Source organism: Malaclemys terrapin, chromosome 17, assembly GCF_027887155.1.
Source record: "Malaclemys terrapin pileata isolate rMalTer1 chromosome 17, rMalTer1.hap1, whole genome shotgun sequence".
Taxonomy (NCBI): domain Eukaryota; kingdom Metazoa; phylum Chordata; order Testudines; family Emydidae; genus Malaclemys; species Malaclemys terrapin.
The window spans coordinates 3,002,187-3,026,092 of NC_071521.1; the positions used below are offsets into that span (position 1 = coordinate 3,002,187).

Consider the following 23,906-nt stretch of genomic DNA (forward strand, 5'->3'; position numbering starts at 1 on the left):
TATGGCTTTTCCTGTATTTTGTTTTAATATGGGTGAGGATTTTTAAATGTATAGATCCCTTCTCCTTTTCTGTATAAATAGGAAGCTAGGAGATAGGACTGGAAGGGACCTCTTGGGTCATCCAGTTCAGTTCTCTGCTATTGCAGGCAACCCCCTCATATAATCCCACTCATACATTCATCAAATTTAACGATGCAGACACAGTTGTTTTCCTCCCCACCTTGGAAGTGGCAACTGGGGGCTGCTGAGGCCAGAGCTCCAGTAGTTTAGTCTTTACCAAAGTGAGAGGCAGGTGAGAGTGGGTGAAAGACAGGATCAGATGATGGTGAGAAGCAGGGGATAGCAGGATGAGGCAAGAAATGGTGAACAAAATCCTTTTTTTGGAGGTATATTCAAATAAACCAGACATAGGCGATGGGTATAACAGGCCAGGGGAGGCTAAGCCTCCCCAAACAGCCGGCCCGGCACCTTTGGAGTGCACTGCTATCAAAAGGGTGGGTGCCCTGCCTGCGCTCCACCCCAAGGCCCCACTCCCACTCGTCCTCTTCCCCCAAGGCTCCGCTTCTTCCCATCCCCGCTCCATCTGCATGGGAGGCGCACATGAGAGGTGAGTAGCCAGCTGGCCGGCCAATGGGAGGGCGGGGTGGAGCATCGGCAGGGCTTCTGCGGGAGGAGGCTAAGTGGGGGCAGGCCTCGGGGGGAGGCCACAGTCTGGGTGTGCACAGCCTCCCCAAATGGTGGAGTCACGCACCACCCATGAAACCGGATTAATGATGCACATCCACAATTCGTGAACATTGTGTTGCCTTGTCTTTTAAAACAACTTTTCTTTTGGTATACCTCCAGAATCACCCTTCTTTTGTCCCTTTACTTCGGTTCCCTCACTGTGAAAGGCCTTACATGGTGGTGGCCAACCCTTTGCTACTGGATCTATCTTTCACTCTGAAACCTTCAACTCTCCACCCATTAGAGCAGAATGCACTGGGCAAACAGAGCTCCAGATAACCTACGATCTTTCACACTTGATCCTGCTCCCAACTCAATAGGACCAGGCTCCATGGTAAGGTTTACAACTTCAGCAAGTTAGGTCCCAATCCTGACAATGCTTATGCATGTACTTAATTTTCCTACCATAAACAATCCCATTGATTTTAAAGAGACTACTCATGGTAGTGAAGCTAAGCACATGCAGGAATCAGGGTCTTAGCCTGTAGCATACGACACCTATAGTCAGGCATACACCTCAGCTGACATTTCTTCAGAACATGTCTTATTATCATCCATAGTTGTTGGTTTGTTTTTAGAGCTGGGAGAATAATTCATGAATAATGTATTCAATAACTTTCACCTTTACAGTAACTCCTCGCTTAATGTTGTAGTTATGTTCCTGAAAAATGCGACTTTAAGCGAAATGATGTTAAGCGAATCCAATTTCCCCATAAGAATTAATGTAAATGGGGGTTAGGTTCCAGGGAAATTTTTTTCACCAGACAAGAAACTATATATTATATAGATATACACTCAGTATATGTTTTAAACAAACAATTTAATACTGTTCACAGCTATGATGATTGTGAAGCTTGGTTGAGGTGGTGAAGTTAGAGGGTGGAAGAGGGAGGGATATTTCTCAGGGAATGCCTTATTGCTAAATGATGAACTAGCACTCAGCTGAGCCCTCAAGGGTTAACACATTGTTGCTAATGTAGCCTCTCATCAAGGCAGCACAAACAGGAGGGAGGGGAGACAGCATAGCCGACAGAGACAGACACACACCTCGTGTGTGGGAGAGAGAGTGCGAGATGCACACTGCCCCTTTAAGTAAGCTGACCCACTCTTAAATGCACTGTCTCTTAAAGTGGATCAGGAAGTTGAGACAGCAGCTGCTGCCCTAAGCTCTCTCTACATTTGTGTCCCCTCCCTGCTCTATATGGAGAAAGGGTAAGTGGGGTGCAGGAGTAGGGGGACACCCTGACATTAGCCCCCCTTTCCCCCTGCACAGCAAGCAGGAGTCTCTGAGAGCAGCTCCAAGGCAGAGGGCAGGAGCAGCACATGGCAGTGGGGGGAGGGATAGCTGAACTGCCGATTGATAGCCTGCTGGGCGGCTGCAGCACAGGGAACTTAGGGGAGCTGATGGGGGGCTGCTGGTTCATCCTGGTTCCAAGCCCCCACCAGCTAGCTCCAACGGGCTGCTCTTCTGAAAGCAGTGGACAAAGCAGGCAGCTGCCAAACGACATTAGAAGGGAGCATTGCACAACTTTAAGTGAGCATGTTCCCTAATTGATCAGCAACATAACAACGAAACAACGTTAACCAGGACAACTTTAAGTGAGGCGTTACTGTACTCCCTTCTAGCTCCCCCCCTCCATTGTCCATGAACAGACTGTGTGTCTCAAATGTATGTATTTGAAATTATTCATGGAATAATTTCTGTGCATCACTGTTGGTCTGCAGCTCATTTGAGAGTATTTCACGGGGACTATTTGATATTCAAAACATGAGAGGTTTTGATTGGTTAATCAAGCCACATGAGCTGCGTCTGTTTCCTTCATCATCATCCTCATGTTCCCATTACGCCTCTGGCATTTAGGGCAGTGACGAAGCTCTTCCCCCCGTCTGTTTCTGACAAGTCTTTCAATGGTTCCCGGGCTGTGCCCCAGGTTTTTCAGCTCGGTTTCCTTAATGGATGAGCGCAATTCCTAGACTCCGGAGTGTGGGCAGAGAGCCGTTATTACAGAACAAACGTGTGTCCTCCTGCAATAGCTGCTTAAACTGGCTGTTTCTGTGACTATTCCTGGGCCCGCCCTTACGAGGGTATTTGTACGAAGTGAATATAAACGAGGCGAAGGAAACCGCTTTACAAATCACAGCCAGTTCATGGACACCAGCTGCCGTCCCCCAGCCCCGCCGCTCGGCGCTGAACTCAGCTCAGAGCCAGAGGCCCCGGAGCCCGGACTGACGCTGTCCCGAGTCTCACGGTCACGGTTCTCCCCTCAGCCTCCAAGGGGAAGACGGTTTCTGGCCCTCGCGGCTGAGGAGAAAACGTCCGGGGGGGGGGAGAACCCCGCGGCGACTGCGCGCTCCACAAGCCGCAGCCACCTAGCCCCCCCCCTCGGCCCGGCCCGGCCCGGCCCGGCCCGCGCTGCCCGAACGGCCCGGCCCCAGGGCGGGACTAGAGCCCGGGCGCCAAGGTCCCGAGTCTGCTGTAGGCTCGGGCCTGGGAGAGGGGGGACTGCCGGGAGCCCTTCCGGGTCAGGGGGCGGGGCTCTCCCAGGCGCGAGGGAGGGGCGAGGCGGTGACCCGGAAGCGGTTCCGCGTCCTGCGCTCGCTGAGTCACGCAGCGGCGCCCCGGCAGCACCACCCGGCGGGAAGATGGCGGCGGTGTCCGTGCTCCAGGCTCCGAGCAGCGGCTTCGGCTTCGAGAACTGCGCCCGGTGAGGGCCGGGACCAGGGCCAGGGCAGGGCCTGGGACCGGGGCGATTAGAGGGGGGAGCGGGCCGGCGCTGTGACTCAGGGGAAGCCGCGCAGGGAGCCCGGCCTGCGGAGCCTGAGCGGTGGGGCAGCCCCGCCTGGCACAGCTGAGGGGGGCGTATCGTCCCCCACCTCCAGGGGGCTCAGCCGGGGGCGGGGGCGGGGCCAGGCTAGCAGGGGAGTGGGGTTGGTGTTGGTGGGGGCGGGGCCAGGCTAGCAGGGGGCGTAGTCGGCGGGGGCCAGGCTGGGGCGGGGCTAGTTTTGCGCGCGGGGGGGGGGGTGGTGGTATGGGGCAGTTCAGCCGATTGGTGAGGGAGGTGTAGGAAGAAGATGAAAGCTTTGCTGGTGAAGGTGCCATATGTCCTTAGTCTCCCTTTTGCTCCTCCCCTTGTTCCAGGAATGCACTCCTAGAGGCAGAGTTGACTAAGAAGGGGCTTCGGCTCCCTGCAGCCCGGAAGACAGGCACCACCATTGCTGGAGTTGTGTTCAAGGTGAGGTTAGGTTGCTCATTGACCTCGCTCCCTACGGCACGTGGTCCTTAGTACAGTGGTGGGTGCCCATCAGAGTCTAACGCAGAGCAGCTAAGAGTCACAGGAAGATATTTATAATGGACTCAGCTCTTCACCTCTTCCAGGGTTAGCAGCTGTTGCATAAGGGGTTTTTGCCCTCAGTGAATGTGGGGAGACTTCTGCTTTGTGTGTTTCTGCCAGTTTTGTTTGTTGACCCACGTAAGTTCTTTGGGGAGCTGTGGAGTGAATACATCACGAGAGAGCGGCATTCTATTTTCCCTTGCTGTTTATCAGGAGAACAGTCAGCTAAATTTCCTTTGCAGAATCTTCAATTCTGATGATGAAGAAAAACAGAATTACGTCCCAGATGGCCTGTACAGTTCTCCTTCTTAGGAATAATCATGCATTAAACTGTAAATAGAGCATATTTTATCTGGAAGTTAGAGATAAAATGTAATTTTTAGTCTCTTGTGTCACTGCACTTTAAAACTCAAACTCCACACTCTTGCTGTGGCAACAGGTGGCCTGTAATCTGGGTTGGCTGTTCCTTCCCATGGCAAGAGATACTGTGGTGATGCGCACAATATGAAAACTAGTTGGAAAATAACATGAAATCTTACCTCTTCCAGTAAGGTCCTCTAGCCAGAGTCACCTTACTGGAAAGTGCCAAAAGTGTCTTCCTCAGCTGAACACTGTATTCAGTCCACTGCTGACTTACTCTGTCAGCTCTCTTCACTCACAAGCTCTGTTTAGTATGCTTGCCCTTTCCTGTTACATTGCTGTATATTTGATGGTGACAGAGCCTTTTTGGTGCTACGGGAACTTGTGTCAATTACAAATTCTTCTACAGCCCAGTATTTACCATTTTGTCTCTCTCTGATGGTATATTATTATTGTGAGAATTGCAGGCAGTGACAGTGCTCATTGCCATTGCATGTTACAGACTACTGTAACGTGAGCAGTAAAATAATGTTAAATCTTATAAAAATTTTGATCCTAAGTATCTCACCTTTTCTGTAGGATGGTATAGTCCTTGGAGCAGATACAAGAGCAACTGAGGGGATGGTTGTTGCTGACAAGAACTGTTCAAAAATACACTTCATTTCTCCTAATATCTAGTAAGTATTAAAACTGTCAGTTTTACAGTAAGTAAAGTTTAAGTGTAAGTTAGTGTTGATTCTTGTAAACTGTACGCCTTATTGCTAATACCTCAGATTAAAAATGAGAACGTTAAAATGGTAGTTAATTTCACCAGTAATGCAGTTTGTTTCCTTTTGGTAGTCATTCATGCCAGACAATGAAAATAGGTTAGCTAGTTTCATGTTTAGTATCTTGTCAATTTAATTTTTTCTCCTGCACCAGCATAAGACTGTAATGCTTGGGTTGAAAAAACACTGCAGGAGTGTATCTAAATATGAAGCAGTGAAACATCCTACCCTCCAGTTGCTATTGGAAATACTTCTGTCAAAGAAAATGCCTATTACCTCTGAATGCATGTGAGTGGCCTTTGTATACTAAAAGGGTCAGGAAACTATAACAGTTACGTAAATTTGATTAAATCAAAGCAAACTAGGGGAGGAGACAATGAAAATCTAACATTAAATAAAGTAATCGTAATTTTATCTGTCTGAATAGCTGGTATCCACCTATTTTACACTTCATGGTAGGTTAGAGTCAGTTCCACTTCTAGCGACTAAAAGAAGAGGGACATTCATTAAATACAATGTTTAAGAGTTTTTAACTTGGTAACTTACCAAAAATGTTTTCCAGTTGTTGTGGTGCTGGAACAGCTGCAGACACTGACATGACAACTCAACTGATCTCTTCCAATCTGGAGCTCCATTCCTTGTCTACTGGACGGCTTCCGAGAGTTGTCACAGCTAACCGAATGCTCAAACAGATGCTTTTCAGGTAACTCCATGAATTCACTCTTACATTTTTTAAATGTTGGTACTGGATAAAGCTTCAGTTTGAGACATGGATAACTGGAAAGATACATTTTTAACTTAAAGGAATGTGATTAATGAACACAACCTCCTTCAGGGTAAACTACAGAAATACATTTTACAGCCTTTGTAGCCAAGACAGAGTTACCTAAGTGTATTTTCACTATTTACTTTCAGATTTATAACCAGCTAAAAAGTGAAGCCAATGCTATCAGATTGAGAATTTTACTAAAGCTGGAAATTTTACTTTTAACTCAAGAGCAGCTTTCTGTAGTTTCGATCTTTAAGTGAATATCAGTGTTTGTGTTTTTTACAGAGATATTAACAGTACTGCAAATTTCTTGCAGACACTGACCCAAAGTCAGAAAGTATATAAATATTTATCATAAAACTGCCATGCACTTTTGTTCATTTTGCTTTGTCAGACAGAAACAAAGAAACAATGAGTTATCTTTCCATTTTGTTCACTATATGTGGTGAATTTAAAAGCGCAGTCTGATATCAGAGGACTGAAACGAAGTGATGACAATTGAATACAACAATTTTATGCAGTCAATAATACTACACCTCAGAAGCACCCTTCACCCATGGGTCCTTTGACACAAGACTGTGCTTTTAGATTTTTACAAGCACTATTTAAACATCCTCCACCTATGAGGTACAGTGTAGCTAAGTGTTGTATCCATTTTAAAGATGGGGGAAAATAAGACAGAAGTTGAATAACTTGATCCAAGGTCAGAGGCAGTGGCAAAACTGGAAAAACAAAAAAATACTAGACCCTCCTTTACTGCTAGTCCAACGTTCCCTCAATTTGTTTGGATCGCTTATCCCAGCCAAACAGTGAAGGCAGAGGCGGGATGATGGAGAGGAAAATACAAAGTCCGTCAAAACCATTAGGATTTCCCATTTCCCCCTACAACTTTGTCCTCTCAAATATAGCTTTGCAAGGAGATACGAAGGTAGATTAGGTATTTACACACACCATAGGATACAATTAGTTGCGGAATTACTTAAGGGTCTAATAGCTGAGGTTTGTATTTTTAGTAGCATTATCTATTGCTGAGAGAGTTTTTGAATGATCTGGTTCTGAAAGAGCACCACTAATAGAAACTTATTCTTGAATTATATAGTCCAGTCCCCTCAACTGACACTTGCTACATTCTTCTAAACAAATTTATGAAGTACAACTTTCCGGATCTTAATGTTTTCTCTCTTTGCTGTAACCTTCCTCACAACTGTACAATCAGCCCTAGTAAACTGGATCTAAATTATGCAGCAAGGAGTCAGAGTATGAGGAACCATTTTGCCAATGACCGGGAATTCTGCAGCATCTTCATTTAAATTTAAAACGTGTTTTTATTTCATTTAAAATTAATTCAATAAATACATCCATTGTCACTTTGATATTGACTATTTCTTTAGGCTAGCGTCCTCAGATTTTCCACGTGGCCAGTATGCCAAAGACTTTCTGGTTATTGTTTGGGGAAGGGGAGGTAGGGAGACATGCAAAGGAAATATGATGTTTGACTTTGAAATTGTAGGGCAGTCATCCTAAGATGGGTTTGCCATCAGAATCAAGCATTGTTTTATGTGAGTGGGTATTTAATCCACATTACCAGTTTTTCCAGGCTAAAGAGATTGAGGGCATGTTCTCCATCCCTTTTTTAACCATGCCAATGTTATTTTAATACAGTGTTTTGCATAAGTAAGTTATGTCTGGGTGGAAGGTGAAAGAATGAAGTATGTGCATGTGATTAAAAATAAATGTTTCCAGCAATCAGGAAAATTCCCAGAAAATTAAAGTCTGGGATGGAAGAAGGGGGGGGAAAAAAACAAAAAACCATTCCATGTAACCAAGTGCTCTGGAGTCGGGATGAGTTACAGTTAATTCAGGTCATCAGGTTGGCAGCTTGCTGTTGGTCAGCTTGGCTGTTCCAATGGGCTGTCATGTGACAGTCATTAAAAGCAATCCAGATATTTGGACCAACCAAAGACTGAAAATGGAGGTGGAGGAGGGCATACATTTTAAAACTCTTTCTATTAAAATAAAAACCTGTTTCAAATGCAGGAATAAGATACTTCAAGTAAGACCTGGAAAAGTTAACTTTTTGGCTTCTCTTTCTAGTAAAGAAAGAAGGGCGTGTACAGGATAGTAATGCTCTAGCACAACAAGTGTGCCATTCAAGAGATCCAGCACATTTCCTGCAGCTGAACATTTTAATTCTCCAGTTTCAGGCGATGGTGGTTTAATACTACAGTACCTTTCTATACCCTAGAGTTAATTTTTCTTAATTCAAATGATCACATATTGCTAACATTTGCAAAGTGCTCCTGATAGGTAGCCAAACAGTTATTTTCTTTGTATAATGATGTTTTAAAAAAGGACAGATTAACTAGACCAAATAAGGGGTCTGTATTTAATATTGGCTAATAGGACTGGCACGTTTTTGAAAGATATACATTTAGATATGCATGGAGAAACAACCTTGGTCTCAAGTTGCAGTGGGGGAGGTCCAGGTTGGATATTAGGAAACACTATTTCACTAGGAGGGTGGTGAAGCACTGGAATGCGTTACCTAGGGAGGTGGTGGAGTCTCCTTCCTTGGAGATTTTTAAGGCCCGGCTTGACAAAGCCCTGGCTGGGATGATTTAGTTGGGAATTGGTCCTGCTTTGAGCAGGGGGTTGGACCAGATGCCCTCTTGAGGTCCCTTCCAACCTGATATTCTATGATTCTATGAACCTGTTATAATAATATATAATAACCTTTTTCATAATAACCTGTTATAATAATGGAAAAGTACTTTAATTTTTAGAATGCATGTGTTATCAATGTCTAAATTCATGTTTGTACTTTGTTCAACAGGTATCAAGGTTACATTGGTGCTGCTCTGGTTTTAGGGGGAGTAGATGTCTCTGGACCCCACCTTTACAGCATCTATCCCCATGGATCAACTGACAAATTGCCCTATGTTACTATGGGTGAGTAATGTTGCTTTACTTCAGAAGAGTGTTGCAACACTGCTTGCTAACTGAAATGCTTGTGCTTGTATTTCTTACAAATTTGAATTCTATGGTTCATAAGTGGTGTCAGGAGTTCAGAATTAAGAAGGCGCCTCTAAGATACTGATGGTTCCGTTCCTTCCTTTTTACATTTGAAAAACACTTCTGTAGATTCTCATGCCAAAAAAAATATGGTGAGTTGTAGAAGAGCTGGTGTTAGATAATGTGCTACATGGATTCCTCAACAGACTTGACGCCTAGAATCTCTACTGTTCTTCCTGTTTACTGGCCATTTGAAGTAAAGAATCCATGGCTCTATTTGTAAGAGTTGGGTTACTAATCTTGTCTTGCCCAAATTCCAGCTTGGGTAACTACATTCTTTCTCACGTTTGTTTCACTGGTGGTTTCAGTGGAGTAAACGTGTCTCACTCAGTGTCTGAAATCTTTGAAGTGTTTCTACACTGCAAAATAGCAATTGTGTTCCACTCCAGAGAAGTGGCTGCATTTCAGTGGTTAGTGAAGTGATCCCTGTGTAGCCTTCTGCGTCTTGATAGGATAAAAGTTTGTTTAATGTAAGTTTCTGACTATGGTAAGGAACAGAAATTCTCAAGCAGTCCCTCCCTTTAGTGTTCACTGTAAGTTCTGGTGTCAGTAATTGGCCTTATAGACTGCCACCTCAAGTCATTTAACTGTTACCATTTTGAGAAGCTTCAATCCTGCTGTATATTCCACCCTTTTATAGTATTTTTCTGCAACCGCTGTAGTCTGAAGAGAATGATATACATTTAATTGCATTTTAGATGAGTCCTCATAATTACTTTAAGCTGTTTAGTTATTGGGAAAATGACCGGTAAGGCTGGTGTAGTCGACTTTATTCAAATGTCATACATCTCCTCACACTCTGGCCATCATAACTTCTAATTTTTTCATGCAGCTCTGCACCTAGAACAAAATCCCTCTTTGTGTGCACCTAATATCCTTGCTCTTCGAAACCCACTTTCCCCATAGATTTTCACTCCTTGGCTGTCTGCTCCTCATCTCTTACCTTGTGCAGTATCTATTTAAATATCAAATCTTATAAAGTATCAAGGACCAAATGAAAGCAAAGACTTAATAGGCTTTTATAAAACATACACTGAAAGTGTCTATAATAAGTAGAGCCCTACATGGATACAAACTTTGTATCTGCATCCAATCCGCCATCCTCAAACACGGTCAGCAGATATCCACAGCTATGGATATAAAACGGATATCCGCAGATTTGCTGGGCTCTAATAAGATCACTTACCTAGTCTGGCATCCCATCATCCAGGCTTCCATTTCCCTTTACGAGTCAGTGTCTCCCTTTGGCTGGTGCAGAGATTCGAGGTTTTGGTGGATAGGTTGGTGAGCGTGGGGGGTTTCTTGTAATGTAGCCCTCTGACCAAGCAAATGTTCTCTCCTTCTTGGGCACTGGTTCTCAAGCTTTTGTACTGGTGACCTTTCACACAGCAAGTTCTGAGTGTGACACCCCCACCCTCCATAAATTAAAAACACGTTTTTTATATTTAACACAATTACAAATGCTGGAGATGGAGCAGAGTTTGGGGGTGGAGGCTGATAGCCCATAACCCACACTTAATAACCTTGCGATCCCCTGAGGGGTCACAACCCCCAGTTTGAGAACCCCTGTTCTAGGGTAGCCAGAAAAGTCCAAACGAAATATAATGCCATTCTTTGGCCCTCTCCAAGCTCTGTCTTCTACCCCATTGTCAAAAGATTACCAGTCTCTTGATCCTCCCCAGTCTAAGCAGTTCCTTCCCAGGACCACAACTCTCACCCTGTTGATAACCGAGAATGAAGCAGGGCACTTCTTCCCACCCTGGCTGGAAGCCCCAGTGTGGGTCCCTAAACAGGTGCCAGCAGCAGGCCTGCTATCCACATCATTACTGTATTACCTCATGCTTTCTCCTTCTCAGGCTTTACCCCTTCCCAGAACTCCTCTCTCTTCTCCCAGGCCTGTGCCAGCCCTTGTCCATACCCTCTCCTGGACTGCTACCCCATCTCTCTTGGTAGAAAGCATGCATTTCAATACCCTACAATTCCCAGGATCCCTCTGGAAACTAGATCTCCCAGAAGGCCCATGTTCCACACTGAGTCAGGATTGGGTCATGCTTCATCTTCAGTCTGCCTTAAATGGCTAGTGCATACCCAGTGACAGTGCCTGTGTGCTCAGAATGTTTGAGGGGCCTGTAGACCTGAAAGATCACCCTCAAGAATCCATGGCTTTAGAGAGGGAGGGAGAAGTATACCAAGAAAAAAAATTGAAAGTCAGAAACCCTCTATCTATTTCATTTCATTTTGAACTAAAGAATGCAACACTAAAAATGGGAACTATAAAATAACAATTTTGTGTCCTGAGTTTTAAGAATCAAGTACCATTGCATCTTGGAGACCAAATAGAAGTAAAGTTCAAGGGATGTATAGCAAAATATTTATTGTATAGGCATTTTGCCATCCAGTCCTTGTCTCCTTTTTTACAAAGCCTAGAAAAGCCCTGCTTGGTTCAGCACCTGGTTATCAGAGAAGTTGTTGCTTTTTCTGTTTTACAGCGGTTTTATTTATTGGGGGCAGGGGTGTACCACAGTGGAGTCAAATGAATTTCCTACGATTACACAGTTGCTCAGATATGATTGGAATCCAGGAAAATCTGGGCCACCTATCGACAGCTCTTGCCATTAGAGCACATCCTCCTGGCTTTTAGGGTATGTCTGTGCTGCAGATAAACACCCAGGGCTGGCCTGTGTCAGCTGACTAAGGCTACAGGGATATTTAATTGTGGTTTTGGGCCTGGGCTCTGGGACCCTCTCCCCCCCTGCTTTGCCACCATCCCCTCCCCGTGGAGTCCCAGAGCCTGGGCTCCAGCCCAAGCCTGAATATCTACACTGCAGTTAAACAGCCCCATAGCCTAAGCTGCATGTGCCTGTGTCAGCAGGCACGGGTTAGCCATGGGTGTTGAATTGCAGCGTAGACATACCCTTAGATATCCTCTGTTGTCTTTGCAGCTGCAGAACACAAATCATTGTGCACCTTGGCTGAATTGTGCCAGTCTTTTCTTTTAAAAAGAAAAAATACTGGTCCCATTCTTTGACTCTCCATTCTAGAAGTAGGAGGCAAGTGCAGAGGTTATTACCCTTGCAACTCCTCAGTTTTGCTCACTAGCAAAAAGCATCAGTGCAAACCATAAAAAGGAACTTGATTGTATCATCCTCTAACTTTCAGACCTCCTTAAATACAGTTGCTGAACAAAATATAAATGTCTCCAGTGAGTACTAGGAGGTCACTATGTTATCACAGAATACAGAATCTATATTCTGCTCTAACCTTTGTTCATTGACTCTGTTCTGAGGAGCTTGTCATTCTCTCTCTTAACCAGTGTTTGCACTTCATGTCTAAGCATAGCTCTTCTGCAGTAACAGTTCAGGTTTGCGTTTGTCTGAACTAAAACTGAATATTTTAAAAAGAACCTGGAGGAATGCCCTTTTTTTTTCATATTTAATATTGCTTATTTTGATTTAACCTCTTTCTCTGAAGACAAATGCTTGAACAGTCAAGTAAAATGAAAACTTCCTCAGGTATCCAAGTTTGAATTCTGTGATGCTTCAAAATCTAAAGGCTTGTGAAAAATGCTGCCATCTATGGAATGTTCCAATTCAACTTGGGAACTTAGGGCAGTCACAGATATTGTGTTACACTCCACTGTTAAAATAGTAGGAATTACAACAAATGACTATTTAGTATTAGAGAAGCTAAAGCAAAATCCTGAATAATGGAATTATGAAGAAAAGTAATCTGATGGCAAGATCTGGGCTCTTCAGATGCTTATAAGGGCAACCAAACTTTTGCCCCAAAAGGATTGTACCAGCCAGTGGTAGTGATGTGAGGGCCACACTTGACTTCCATAAAGTTAGACAGTGACTTCAAGCACTCATCGTTAATGTGGAAGAGATACCGTTTTCAGCTGAGAAGATTAAAATGGAGCATATCACTCAGGAACCTGTTATCTCTTCTAGCCATGTTAAAGGGACACTGTCAACTTAAAATTCACCCGTATGCCTGGAAATTCTGTACTGTTACAATACTTCAGATTGCTGCATCTGAAATAGATGAGAGAAGAACTCTATTTTTCAATTAGTTTATTGGTGTAGTTGCTAGTGCTTTATTTCCCCATTATTTCCCCTGTATAGTCAGTTATCTTTATTTCCCCACATAACACGTGTGACTATTGAAGATATATTTGAACTTTGTTCTTTTAAAGGTGAATTTGGGTGTGGGCTACTTGATAAAAGTTACTGATTTGCACTCAGATGCACTCTGGCCACCTGGATTATATAATCAAATAATAGGTAATGCAAGCAAAGTGTATTCTGCCATGGTAGTAGAAATTGACCCTCAATTACCATTTCTATACTGAGTGCTCATCTATGGTCACTTTTTTGGTCATTTTAAATTACTGTGATTACTTGATATCCCCACTCCAGTTACTGCATCCTGGCTAATCAGAGGAATCATTTTAAAACTTATTCAATAGATTCCTTGTAGATAGTGTTCTCTTAATTCGCTATTAATTAACTCTTCTTTGTTAGGCAGACTTAGCCTCCAAGTTGTAAATGAATGCTTATCTCCAGCTCTTGGCTTGGTGATGCTTCTTGCAGGAGCATTGGTAAAAGTGAAACAGAGTGTGAAATTGCCAATTTATCCTCTACAAGTTTTTAATACAACTAGAATTATTTTTAAAGAAACAGTTATCTGGAAACTAAGGTATTTGACAATCTGGGAATACTAATTTACAGAATAAACATTATGCCCCCCTCAAGGAAGCCTTGAGATGTCTATCCAAGTCATCCAGATAAGATTTTTATCTCTAGGTATAGTGATCAATTTTTTAATTATTCAGACATGTCCAGAGGACCCCTGTGTTCAGAATCCTGTAGTATTTAACAAGCTCTGGGACTTGCAGGTGAGCCGTAATGGCTATAACCTTTGTAGTTTTGTTACGGGAAGGAAAATAGCATGGAAATATAGTTGAAGGTAAAGCCACAGAAATCTCAGCATTTCACCCATTCTTTCTCCTAAGTGAGCATTTATAGCAGGAGTGTCAAACTCATTCTTTGGGAAGTGCTGAATTCTATTTTGAATTATGGTCTGTGGAATAAATTTAGGACTACGTAGTCCCCTGCACCCACACCAGACACAGAGTAATGTTAATAGGAGGTTTGCACAAAGTTCAAATATAGAAAATATGGCTTCTAGCCAGTAACTAAAAGTTTTCATCCTTATTGTCTATCAGACTGCAATTTAAATATGTAATGAGATGCAAATTATTTGTACAGTGTCATGATTGGGCTATATAGTTAATGCTCATCTGAAATTAATGTGGCTGGGGATGTTGACATTGCTAGAGCCATTATTTCAGGTTGTCTGCAGACTCAGGAAGTCAACCTTTGCATCGTTTGATTCTTGGCCTTATTTTGGAGGTTGAGGGCTTTTCTTTTAAATGGAAGTGTAGGTTCTGCAGAATCTGAATGTAATGTGTAAGGCCACATAAATATATTGAGTGGGCTGGATCTGTCCTGCCGGCCAGGAGTTTGACACCCCGATTTACAATATTTAAATTTGTCCTTGTCTCTAGTATGGTTACTGTCATTCTAAGATAGTTTCAAATGGAGAAAGTTGAACTGAAATTAAAATTAGGTTACTCATTGCCCTCTACACAGGCTTTTCTCGTCAGACTCCTCAGATCAATCATATAAAATACACAATGGCATATTCTTCAAAGTTTTAAAGGACCTTTTCGGTAAAAACTTCCATCTAGCTAGAATATCTTAAAATTGGCTTCCACAACAACTGTGTCTGGAAACTGGATGACTTTTTTGTTGCTGCGGACTCAGACCTCAGTGGCCAAAAGAGTGCTTCTCTAAAACATGGACAACCAAATCAATGGTTCACTGATATTTCCCTGGAGGTCTGGGGTGTTACCCCTGTCCAGGATGAGGTGTGTTAACACTTTAGGATATTTACCCCAAAACGTGCCTCTCCCTCTCCCACCTAATATGCATCCATCAGTTTCTCAATTATAATTTGCCCATTCTGCAGAATGCCACGTTAGTGAATAGATGGGCTAATAAAATGGATGTTTACTAGGGATTGTGGTTAATTGAGCTCCTCTTTACCAATCCATTTGACCCTCATGCCATCCTCTTTCCTCTCCCCCATGCTATTCTCTACTGAATTCGCAGAAATAATAGGGCTATTTTTATTGGCATTGTACCATTCTACTTAATTTGTTAGAACTGAAGAACACAGGTAGAAGAATGTCTTTTATTGACTGGATTATAAAAACATTTCTGGTGTCTGCAGAGTGTCTTTGTGTCTCCAAATTCTTCTCAATGTGATCATGAGAACACTACAATTCATTATTACTTTTGTGTAATTTTAATTTTGTTTTTCTTCCATGTGAGTGAAAACTAGATACATTCTAAACTCCTTTATATAAGCTGATTTTAGGCAACTTACAAAAGCTTTCCTTCTGATGCCTCTCTCAAACGTTACTGAGAATGGTTTCTCATTAGTGCCTGAGATATATACACATCCATTTACAAGGTAATTGCTTGAAAGACTATGGCCTTTAAGAACTGATTTAATATATTAAACAAAGAATGCATTTAAAAAAAAATCTAACATCTAACACATCCCTATTTATAACACACATCCTTTCGCAATTAGGGTTTTAAATGCCTTTTAGGTTGTTAAAGTAAAACAGTAAATTAACAGGATTGTGCGGTTTGTAATGTGAATTCTGATTAATTTACAGATATTCTGCTAAAATGGTATTAGACCAATAGATGGTGCCATTACCTTAGAAACTGGTAAATTGTTTACTTAGCATATAAAATTAATGAAACAGTTGTATTATATGTGATGTCATGATCTACTCTAGCTCTTGATAGAATTAAAATATTAATATTAATTTGGTTTTGTATTTTATAATGTGCTCTAAAACCAATACATTACCAAATATAAAACCATAAATTACTTCATAATGCAAATAGGTAGTGATTGATTAGTGAACCGGTGGTGTAGGAATACAATCTGCTTTTATCTATATGGTTTCTTTTGGAACTTTTGCTTTAAAAAGCATTCAAGTCTGATACTTCTCTAGACGGGTCACAGATTCTGACTAAAGAAAATAAACATACTGTTCTAGCCATTTTAGTTCTCTTTTGCTTAAACTTGTTTCATTTTCTGATGTACCAGATCTTTTGTTTATTTCAAAGCATAAGCAAAAGGTAATCCAAAGAACATCCTGTATCCTGCCATAATGAGCACCAAATGTGCGGTTTCTACCCCCTGTCCAGTCCACATTGTGCAGACAGGTTCCATGCTTAATTAAAATAAATTTGGTTAAAGCTTGTATAGTAGCAATGTTTAAATAACACCTAGAGATTGCGGTGCTGTTGTGACCTGCAGAAAGAAGTGGTGGTGGGATACAAGGTTTTTGGCAGGAAATGGTAGATTTGATTGGTTTGGGCTGGGCTGCCTTTAAGCAGGAGAGAAAGTCAAGAGTAGTGGTAATTGTATGGCTGATGGGGGCTAAGCTGGAGTTACAGGCTGGAACTTTGATACCTCATTACAAACCAAAGACAGTTATCAGTATTTGAAAAATGGCACAGTATGAATCTGTCTTCGCATGCTTTGTGTTTGAAACCAAGTTTACGCTGCTTCAGCTGGTTGCTCAGTACCTAGAACAGGTACGTACATTGTATGGTTTACAAATCGGTTCCATTTTATAGGGGTTGGTTCAGTCAGAAGTGCATAGTATTTGTAATGGAGATGGCTATACCCTTCTTTACAGATGCATCTGGAACTTAAGGGGTTTTTGTTGTTGTTGGTTTAACTCCTAATTTAAAAAAAAAAATGTAAGTTGTCACACTTAACGCCAAAGAATGTTTTCAAATGACAAATTAGTACAAATTAACTGGTACGTTTTATATAAGGGCTAAATGGATTTTTCTGTAGTGAGTGGTGAAAGTACTTTTGTGGATGAATAGTGTCTTCCTTTGCAAAGGGTTTAAAAGAAACTCAGTGCTTATTCAGGAGTGAAAGCAGCAAATTAAACTGTTTATGCTGACAAAGGACAAATTTGGATTTCAGCAAACGATGCAAGATTGTCTGATTGCTTGTCTTGTCTAGGAAAGCTTCTAGCCAAGACTTATAATGAAATACATGCATAAAATTAAACTGCTTGAAGTCTGTAGTTCAGCTTTCGGAAGCAGTAAGATATATTCCAGTGGTCTCTAGTGGCTGAACTTAGTCCCTTGGTACCAACATTGTTTTATATTCATAAATCAGCTCTTCATGCATTGGCAATGTCGGCTTGCGGAGCAAGCAGTACCACCGAGAGACTAGGCCGCTGAGCCAGGAACCAGATTGAAAAATGATCCCAATCGATGGGGCTGTGGAGAGCACTGAATTTTTACCTAGAATGAGCAGCAAATTGAATAACAATGAGTGTGTGTGAATAAGTGCCTTGTCAGTGAGCCCTGACACTGATGGATTAGAAAGTTCTAAATGTTACTCTCTCAACGCTGAATACCTCCTCCAGAGTGGCAGACTGAGGTAGCAAACAGGTCCTTGGGAGCTGAAAATGGACTGCTGTTAAGCACTAGGAAGTTCTCTGCAGTGAAAGTTCTGCTACAAAAGATCCAGTAAGCTGATTTTAAAAAGCCATTGCAATTAATTATGAAACAGGAGGCGTGGGGGAAATCACTTACAACATCTGGATTTTTTTAGTGCAAATACTAAAATTTTAAAATGAAAGGTAACTGCTAAGACAATTTGAAAACTCCTAAATTATGTAAAGGACAGATTTCAGAGTAGCAGCCGTGTTAGTCTGTATCTGCAAAAAGAACAGGAGTACTTGTGGCACCTTAGAGTCTCTACGGTGCCACAAGTACTCCTGTTCTTTTTGTAAAGGACAGTGCGATTCTAGCATAAAATTCCATTACAACAAGAGTCCATACACTTATTTCTTAACCTAGTGGCAGATTCTAATGGAATGCCAGATTCCATAAAGCAGTTTTAAAAATTAATCTGTTTTGACCGCAAATGTTAGGTCACATGTCCATATTAATTACCAGAATAAAAAATTTTAGTACAGATTTTAACCTCTCAAATCTTAGTTTAAAATTTTATTTGTATGTTTCAACATGTCTAGCAATTTACAGTGTTACTTGTTTAGTTGTTAGGTTAATTACTAATTCTTTAAGAAGCATCTTCCTAAAATGATGCTTACAGAAAACATGTGCAAGATTAACTGTGTTTTAGGGCTGACAGATCATTGGAAGTGCTATACTCTTGTATTTTTGATGTTTACTGAGTTTTTACAGTTCTTAAATTGATCATAGAAATAAAAACTAGTTTAATGTAATGAAGCTTTCTGACTGAAGCTGTGCTTCTAATGTCTACATATCTGGAAGTGTGTGGGTCTTTAAAATGGATCAGACAATGCACTTTTGAAAAACTTGTTCTTCATTAGAAGATTGTTTTATTAATTAAGCATGGTAATTATGCAGCTTTCAAATCACTTTTAAGAAGAGGTGTTTGTGTCTGTGTTGAGCTGAGGAAAGAGATGCTGTTAAACATACCTAAAGCAAATATGTAATGTGATTATTATGTTGACTGTGAGATTAGTTAGAGATTAAATAAACAATTCATTGAATTACCAAGTATGACAGTGCTTTATTAATTCTTTCAGTGGCTTTGAGATATTAATTATTATAATTGAACAGCTATGCTTTTGATTAATCAGTGAGGTTGAATCTCAACTGCTGGTGTTTTATATCGGATGCTATCTATATAAAGTCGGAGTACCTTTCCAGATGAATTCCACATATCCAAGTTGCCGTTACAGTTGGCAAACATATAACTGATGCTGGTTTTTCCCTTTGTGCCATTGTGTTAATTGTGTATTTAGAAATTTGCCCCTAGTCCTTTTAGTTTTTATGGCCAGATTTTCATAAGGTTGTGTCCAATGACTCCTGTGATGGGGCATTCCACTCACCGCATGGATGGCGCCTCCTCCTGGCCATTTGGAGATTAGCTCTGCAAGGCTGATGCCCCTTCCCGCGGTTGCACACCATTACTCAGTCTCTCTCTTCTGGTCTGCAGCCCCTTCATGCTTCACAAGCTGCTGCTGCCTCTTCATGACTCAACCTTATGTCCAGGTCACTGTACGTTTTCCCTTCCAGGGTTTAGTCCTTCACAGTCTGTCACTTACACAGTGACCCAGGCTTCCCGTTACTGCCCTGCCGGTGCCACTTCCCCAGTGCTGGGTGGGGGAGCCTGGGCCTACCTGCTACTCTTGGTTCCAACCCAGGGACCCTAGAACATGCAGCCAAGGTCTGTTCAGTCCCCAACCTTGCCGCTTACTCTCTGGGCTGCTTCCCACGCCAGCATCCCCCCTAAGGGGTTTGCCAGCCTTTCTACTTCCTCGTCCCAGGGAGCAACCATGAGCTACTTGTCTCTATAGCTTCCAAACATATCTCCCTTCTCCCAGGGAGGGATTTCAGATTACCTACCTGGCTTTATAGAAACCCCACTGGTTCCCACACAGGTGAGCTTCTCCTAATTAGGGCTCTCTTCTCAGTCTTCAGCCTAATAGGTTAATTGGCCCACCTGGTCTCCATTAACCCCTTCAGGGCAAGTGTGGGGTGGACACCCCATCGCAGCTGCCATTTGAGCACCTGCTTGAAGTAGGCAGTCTTTTAAAAGTACTCATCTGCCAACAGCTTACAACTTTCCCCAGTGACAGCTCCTGGGTGTTGAACATTTTTGAAAAATCTGTCTCTAATTCTTTAAAGACCGCGGTTTTATTGGAGAGAAAATGAGGTGTTTTCCTTTACACCCCTGGCCTGCCCTCTTCCGATGCCAAAGTGAAATGCCACTTACCAGTAGATTGTTCTGATGTTTATAATATGATTAGCTTGTAATTTCATACTTTAATCAGTGGTTAACTTAGCTTAAAGATAAGATCAACAGTCTGTAGCATTAATATTACATTGAGCTGAGTAGGTGCCGTTCCCATCTCTGTTAGAGCTATTGTTTAAGGATACTTGCAAACATCACTATACCAGTTAAATTTGTTTCACATTTGAAGGTTATTTTTCAAATACGAGGGCTAGAAACTTTTAAAAATTAAAGCTTAGAATCTCAAGCACCAGGGGCAGCCACCAGAGAAGCGCACTGGTTCACTCTGTTGCTATGAGCTGGCCCAATTTGACCCAGGTTTAAAGTTCTCATCAGAATTTCTAGTAATTTGCAGTGTTGTAGCCCTGTTGCTTCCAGGATCTGAGACACACAAGGCGGGTGAGGTAATATCTTTCATTTTGTCAGAAATTGGTCCACTAATGATATTACTTCTCCTACCTGGTCTCTTTTTTAGTAATTGTGTTGTTTTCCCTAACTAATAGACAGTAATGGATTCTATTTTGCAATGTTAGGATTTTTACATCTCTTCAAGCATTAGTGTTAGAAAATATTTAACTTTTCTGCATGCTTGTTAGAAATTAATGTTCGGTGGATATAGAATACATAAATAAGAGAACAGTTTTTGGTTCCCACATACAAATAGGCTCTCCACAGTCCCTTAGGACCTTGGTTTTTCTATGATTTCAATGGGCATTGCAATGAGAGAAATCGGATGTCCAGCTTTCACTTAGTTCCATGGATTTTTATTGCCTGCTTGCCAGTCATAATATATAACTTTCCCAAGGCATCCAAAATACCTGGAACATTGTGGATTTGTTTGGATCATACATTTGACAGCCACTGGGAAGTTGGTGTTTGATAGTGAAGTTCTACAGCTGTACTTGGAAGCAACTGTCCATAGCTGGCGTTCTGCCAGGTCTGCAGCTGCATACACAGCCAAACATCTCATGTAATGGCTGAATTCATCATCTTGTACACAAGAATTTAAGCCGTTTTTGCCAAACGGTTTCAATTGATATACATTTTAGTGTGACTGGATCAAGCTCACTCTCCAAAGTACCTCACATCAGTGTTGTCAAGTAGTGGATTATTTGGATTATTAGAGGAATGCAGAATAATAAAATGTATTTACTTACTCTTCTAAAAATGCATCCATATTCTTGGGTTGCAAGTATAAGCATAAAAATACAATTTATAAATTTCAGATGTTACCCAAAGTCCCTGTTGAGCTCCATCATTCAAAAATCCATGAATCCTCAGAAGACTTGAACTCTGTTCCTGTACAGAATGTTGGGCTGTGCAGTAAGCCTCCTGTCAGGGCACTTTTCTTTAAATGTGAGGCAATAAAGCTGTATTGTAAATATAAAACACATACTCGGGATTTACAAACTCAAGACGTACAATTCAGAATTTGTAGAGAAACTCCTGCTCCAAGCTCTGTTCTGTATTTTTATTAGTTTTGTTAGCACCTTCATAGACCTCCTTTGTTTGTGGATGTATGTAGCTTAACTAATGTAAAAATACAGGTCTCAGAATTTAACAGGCTTTCAGCACCTCTTTGAAAGCTTCCTTTTGTGTGGGATAATGAATTTAGTTTATTTAATTTGAATTTCAAATCTAATACTTATTTTTTATCTTGACCAGTATAAATAAGGGGCAACTCTAAGGCATATTTAAATTGTGCATTGTTTTATTATGTTATATACGTTTTTTATACACTAGAGACTTTCCTTTCTTTAAAAGTTTGCGTTGTTCTTGTCCTGGTATTCTGAACCTTTTGGACTTAAAAACTCACTTAGGATTTTGTCCTTGGGATCTCTTTTCACCAAGCAACTGGTGGAGTGGAAGACTACATCTATTCCATTTGTGCTTCGTTTGAGATTATTGCTCATAAGGAAAAACCATTCTAATTGAGGAGAGAACAACACAAGTGCTATGTAGAATAAGTGGATGGTTGGGAAAGCTATCTATCCTCTTCTCTAAGAGCACTCTAAGAGTGTACATAAGAAGTGTGTGTACAAAAGAAAGGTATATAAAATGGGAGAGCATTAACAGAAGTTTTAGAAAATGAAGAAATATAAATTTTTCTCTTATGTGGTTATTACTTAAGAACAATAATCTTGTCTTTGAAATAATTACTTTTACACTTATATTCTGGAAACTTTATATTTTGTGCAGTCGTACTGTTAATCATGTGAAAGATACCTAGATCCTAGTATAAGCAGTTCTAAAATACTGGTTTCTAGTATTTTCAGTAGGCTTCCCATCCTGCTTGCAGAGGGCCTTACCTGAATTAAGGAGGCACTTATAGTTTTGGGATGCATCCCCCATGTGGCTCTTTAACTCTCTAGTTAGAATTGCTTTTCCATATAATTTCACTTAGACTAGCTTTGTTTTTGCATCTTCCTTTATACACAGGGTCCCATATCTATTCCAGAACACAAGTGATTTTGCCCTTGGTTAGAGAGTCAGTGAAATTTCTTTTGTTTGGTGTTTTGTCTGTTGACAACATCTGTTTATATGGTTCTGCTGCTGCCAGTCCCTCAAATTCTTTTCGTTTCCAGTTTTAACTGTTAAAAAATGGAATCACATATTGCTCCAAGGCCTAAATGAATAGTCATTGCTTGTAATACAAGTACACACTTGGAGCATCCTACTGTTTTTAGATGTGATGTATTTGGTACTGTAAAGGTAATGATCCTCAACCACAGCAATATTCTGTAACAGGAATATCTGTCATATTCATTGGGATTACCATGTTCATTGATTTGTGTCTGTAAATCTGCTGTTTCTACCCTTTAAATTTGATCTATAATTGGACCTCCTTAAATGGTTCAAATAAGGTAGTCTGTATTTCCTCAACAGTGTCCCTGTCAGCTTCTCCTTTTTCATTATACATTCAGCAGACTGGATAAAATCAGCAGGACACCTCATTTGAAACGGTTTAATCGCTGTCTCTTTCTTTTGCTAAACCATTGAGCTGGTCAAGCGATGTCCACAAATCATTTTAAATAGAAAAGACAGCTTTCTGTGTGACCCAGCTAAACAGAGAGTGCTATGCAAAACACTTTACAAAGTAATAAATGCCAAAAAAATCTTTAATTGGAGTAAAAAATTGTAGATAACTTTATTCACTCTCCAAAAGTAGAGCGTCCTGAAATATTGTCAGGGCCGTGTACAGACAAGATGATGTCTTCCTAAAGAGCCGCTCTTCTCTGAACAAAGCAAGTCTAAAATTTCAGATAGTGCCGAGCTGCGTTTTGTCCCTGGGTAGGAAGTGCATATTTATGGGTAAAGCCTGCAATTACATTGCTTCAGGAAAAGCGGGGTTCTGTTGCAATCTTTGACTGGATCAGAGATGTGATATTAAATTCTTGGCTCCGAATTTGTCATTTTGTCTATTTCCTGTTACTCTTCAAAGTACAAAGTAAAAATAATGGCTCAAAATAAATGCTGCCTAATAAACTGATGATAGTAAATGTGGAACATAACCTGGTGGCAGCAGCTATTGCCATTGCTGGTACACTTGTCTCCATGTGTCAAGGTGACTATCCCAGGGCAGCTCGTTAAAACAATCTATTCTTTCTAAGTGTCTTGGTATTTAGTGTTACACCCTGCAACCTGGCAAGGCACAGGAGTGGGACAGAAAATATACACTCTGGCATTCATTTAACTCACTTTCTATAACCTTGTTTTCATACTAAAGCATTTTACTGTAAATAATTTACACTAATAAAAATAGGACCACACCAAGTCTATATGGACTAGAGGTAAATTTGGGACTCAAGTAAGTGTCACCTGTCACGAGAACAGATGTTTAAATGGTATGTGGTAAAATAAGGGTCAGTATTTTAATGAGCTTAAGTCAGGTTTGTGGTGTGTTGCAGTTTTATTGACATTCTCTTGTTTTCTTCTAAAAATACTCTCCAGAAATTCAGCAGTTATGTTACAGCT

The 23,906-nt window shown here is 41.3% G+C and overlaps 1 protein-coding gene across 1 annotated transcript in view; it reads left to right on the forward strand.

The window, feature by feature from the left end:
• Positions 1-3,304: 3,304 nt before the first annotated feature.
• The window catches only part of PSMB7 (proteasome 20S subunit beta 7), a 41,046-nt gene continuing 20,444 nt past the window's right edge, over positions 3,305-23,906 (forward strand). Inside the window, exons 1-5 of the mRNA XM_054007515.1 lie at positions 3,305-3,431; positions 3,866-3,959; positions 4,998-5,095; positions 5,748-5,888; positions 8,788-8,903. Of these exons, the coding sequence (XP_053863490.1) occupies positions 3,370-3,431; positions 3,866-3,959; positions 4,998-5,095; positions 5,748-5,888; positions 8,788-8,903 (511 nt within the window). The 5' untranslated portion in view covers positions 3,305-3,369. The remainder of the gene's footprint in view (positions 3,432-3,865; positions 3,960-4,997; positions 5,096-5,747; positions 5,889-8,787; positions 8,904-23,906) is intronic.